Here is a 2,947-nt window from a genome sequence, read left to right as displayed (position 1 = left end):
CATGCATATATATGTATATGTATATATACATACATATATGTACATACATGCATATATATGTATATGTATATCTATATATGAATATATGGATACAGGACGTCGCAAAACGTAAACAACGTGAAATAAGAAAACAACATGAAATACGAAGACAAACTTTGGTATGCGAACAACGAGAGAAACAAATGGAAAACAAGACAAATAACATAAAAAACTACCCTTCATCAGTTGTCGGCTGTTCATCTACTCTTCATTTCGAGCAATTAACGACAATATGAGGCTTCGGAAAAGCAGTTAAATATCCGCCGTGTTACGGCGTGTGTGTTTGTGAGTTCGCTTGAGTATGTTCTGATCAAACTCTTTGCTGGATTCTCAGGTCTATATATGATGATGTGAGGGCCAAAGCTGGGAGACTGGTGATTATAAGCATGATGAGTCACGCATGTATGATAGGATGTACTTTCTTTCCTTATATGTGGGCAGGGATTAAAATTTACACTTCTGCCGTTTAGGCGGATGCCTGGGTGCTGAGAACTCTTTAATATCGCTCTTCGTATTATAATGTGTAATGAAGAAATTTATAACCAATTTAGTTAATACAAGTTACGAAAAGAGGAGTTCTCCCTCTTGGAATGTTCAAAACTAAAAGCGACCAAAAAAGGTGTAACTCCAAGATCAGCTGGACGAAAATTCTGGACAAAATAGAAAATTTAGATGATGTGCATCTGCATCTGGTCATCAGCATAAAATAGTGAAATCAACGGAAAAGTTTCGACCTTAAAGAATATCAGTTTAATCCATTGAAACTCTTTCTTTTGATTCTGTGTTTTTTGCTTTTTTTTTTTTGGAGGGGGTACCTCTGTTAGAGATCATTTGATCGCTATTTTCCACGTTCGTTTTAATCGCTTGTCTCAATGGAAAAAGTTTGCCAATGTATTTTTTATTTACTACAAAAAATAAGGCCGTAGAGCACCAAGCAAAATGCATTACAGTATTTAGCTTGATCTCTGTTTCGGTTGGCAAGGTAGGTCAGTAAAAACTCGAAATAGAAGCAGAAATATTATTTCAACAAAATAGAGCTGCCTTTATCTTAGAAAAATTCGTATTTTTGAACGAAAATTAGGATGCGAGAGAACTGGGTAGTAGTTAATTTTTGTTAAAATCAAATATTAATAAAATTCCTACACGATTAAAAATATATCTTCTTTCAGTTTTCTCCTTACATCCAAGATGGAAATGAAGCTTTTGTTCACCATATGTTACTATATGGCTGCTACAGAAACACTTCGAAAGGAAAACATATTGGATATGAAACAAAATGCTACTCACCAAATATGCCAATTGACTGGTACTATTGTAACGAAATTGTTTTCGGATGGGCAGTTGGAGGCTCGGTAAGTTACATTACAACAGAATATTTATAAAAATCCTTTTGGTACTGTTCCAAATTCTTCGATCAAAGTTGAAATGTCCGAGTGGTTGTGGAGTAGAAAATGTATGCAGTTAGACGAAAATATGCAGTGGTAACATTGATAAACACAGCAAAGAGTGTATTTGCAGGTCAGTGACTGTAACAGGATGATGATTGAATATTTGTAGTCGGATAGTCTTCTTTTAAATGAAATCGGATGTCTATAAATCTTTGATAATCAGTTAATTCGAATGTGACTTAATAAAATACTGGCTATGTTTTAAGTTAAATTGTGTAATGATTAAGGCGAAGATACTATAGAAAAAATAAAGGGACATATGTTAGTTTTAGGCAGACATATACCTACAATTATATTCTAACATGTGAGGCGCAATGGCCCAGTGGTTAGGGTAGCGGACTCGTGGTCATAGGATCGCGGTTTCGATTCCCAGACCGGGCGTTGTGAGTGTTTATTGAGCGAAAACACCTAAAAGCTCCACGAGGCTCCGGCAGGGGATGGTGGAGAGCCCTGCTGTACTCTTTCACCACAACTTTCTCTCACTCTTATTTCCTGTTTCTGTTGTGCCCGTAATTCAAAGGGTCAGCCTTGTCACACTGTGTCACGCTGAATATCCCTGAGAACTACGTTAAGGGTACACGTGTCTGTGGAGTGCTCAGCCACTTGCACGTTAATTTCACGAGCATGCTGTTCCGCTGATCGGATCAACTGGAAACCTCGACGTCGTAAGCGACGGAGTGCCAACAACAACAAATATTCTAACACTAACAACAATCTTAACAGAACTGCCTGTATCCAAACTGACGCCTATCCCCATTAATCACTCCTGGTTTCACAAGACGTCTACTAGATATATTTTCTTGAATTTGTGAGTTCTTCAATAGGTTAATACCCCTTGTTGTTACTCTGATAACTTTAGTGGTGACTTCTTTACATTATTGATATTACCTGACAACAATGAAGTGATACGTTACACAAGTGCAGTGTAATACGTTTAGTTTGTAAGAAAGACTTTTATCTGGTTAAAGCATTTTGGATATGCTTGATCCAAGGTAGGTACATGTGCACCACTACAGTATTTGTAATGATACAGGGACCATTTACTTGAGGTTTTAAGCTTTTTCGGAATGTAGGCAATTTTACAGTAAGTTCTGATGATCCAAGACGTCCTTATATCTTGAAATGACCTTTACAAAAATCTGTTTTATACTTCAAAATTTTTGACACTTTGAGAATATTTCTAACAATGAAAATGCGAATAAATTCGATGGAAATTCCTCATAATAGTAAATTTACTCATTCATGAGTGTGTGAATGTGTCTGTGTGATGTGTATATGTGTGTATATCTGCATATGAATTATGGATAGATAGACTGACAAACACACAGACACACAGACAGATAGACAGACACATAAACAGACAGACAGATTAAAGATAGATAAATAGAGGGAGAGAGAAAGAATACGAGAGAAAGATTGAGATATATATATATATATATATATATATATATATATATATA

At 35.8% G+C, this 2,947-nt stretch overlaps 1 protein-coding gene across 1 annotated transcript in view; it reads left to right on the top strand.

Annotated features, from left to right (window-relative positions):
- The window catches only part of LOC106881907 (DBH-like monooxygenase protein 1), a 34,913-nt gene that overhangs the window by 10,518 nt on the left and 21,448 nt on the right, over positions 1 to 2,947 (top strand). Inside the window, exon 5 of the mRNA XM_014932430.2 lies at positions 1,209 to 1,391. Coding sequence (XP_014787916.1) covers positions 1,209 to 1,391 — 183 coding nt within the window. The remainder of the gene's footprint in view (positions 1 to 1,208; positions 1,392 to 2,947) is intronic.

Source organism: Octopus bimaculoides, chromosome 8 (genome assembly GCF_001194135.2).
Source record: "Octopus bimaculoides isolate UCB-OBI-ISO-001 chromosome 8, ASM119413v2, whole genome shotgun sequence".
Classification (NCBI taxonomy): domain Eukaryota; kingdom Metazoa; phylum Mollusca; class Cephalopoda; order Octopoda; family Octopodidae; genus Octopus; species Octopus bimaculoides.
This window is presented reverse-complemented; position numbering and strand designations above follow the sequence as displayed.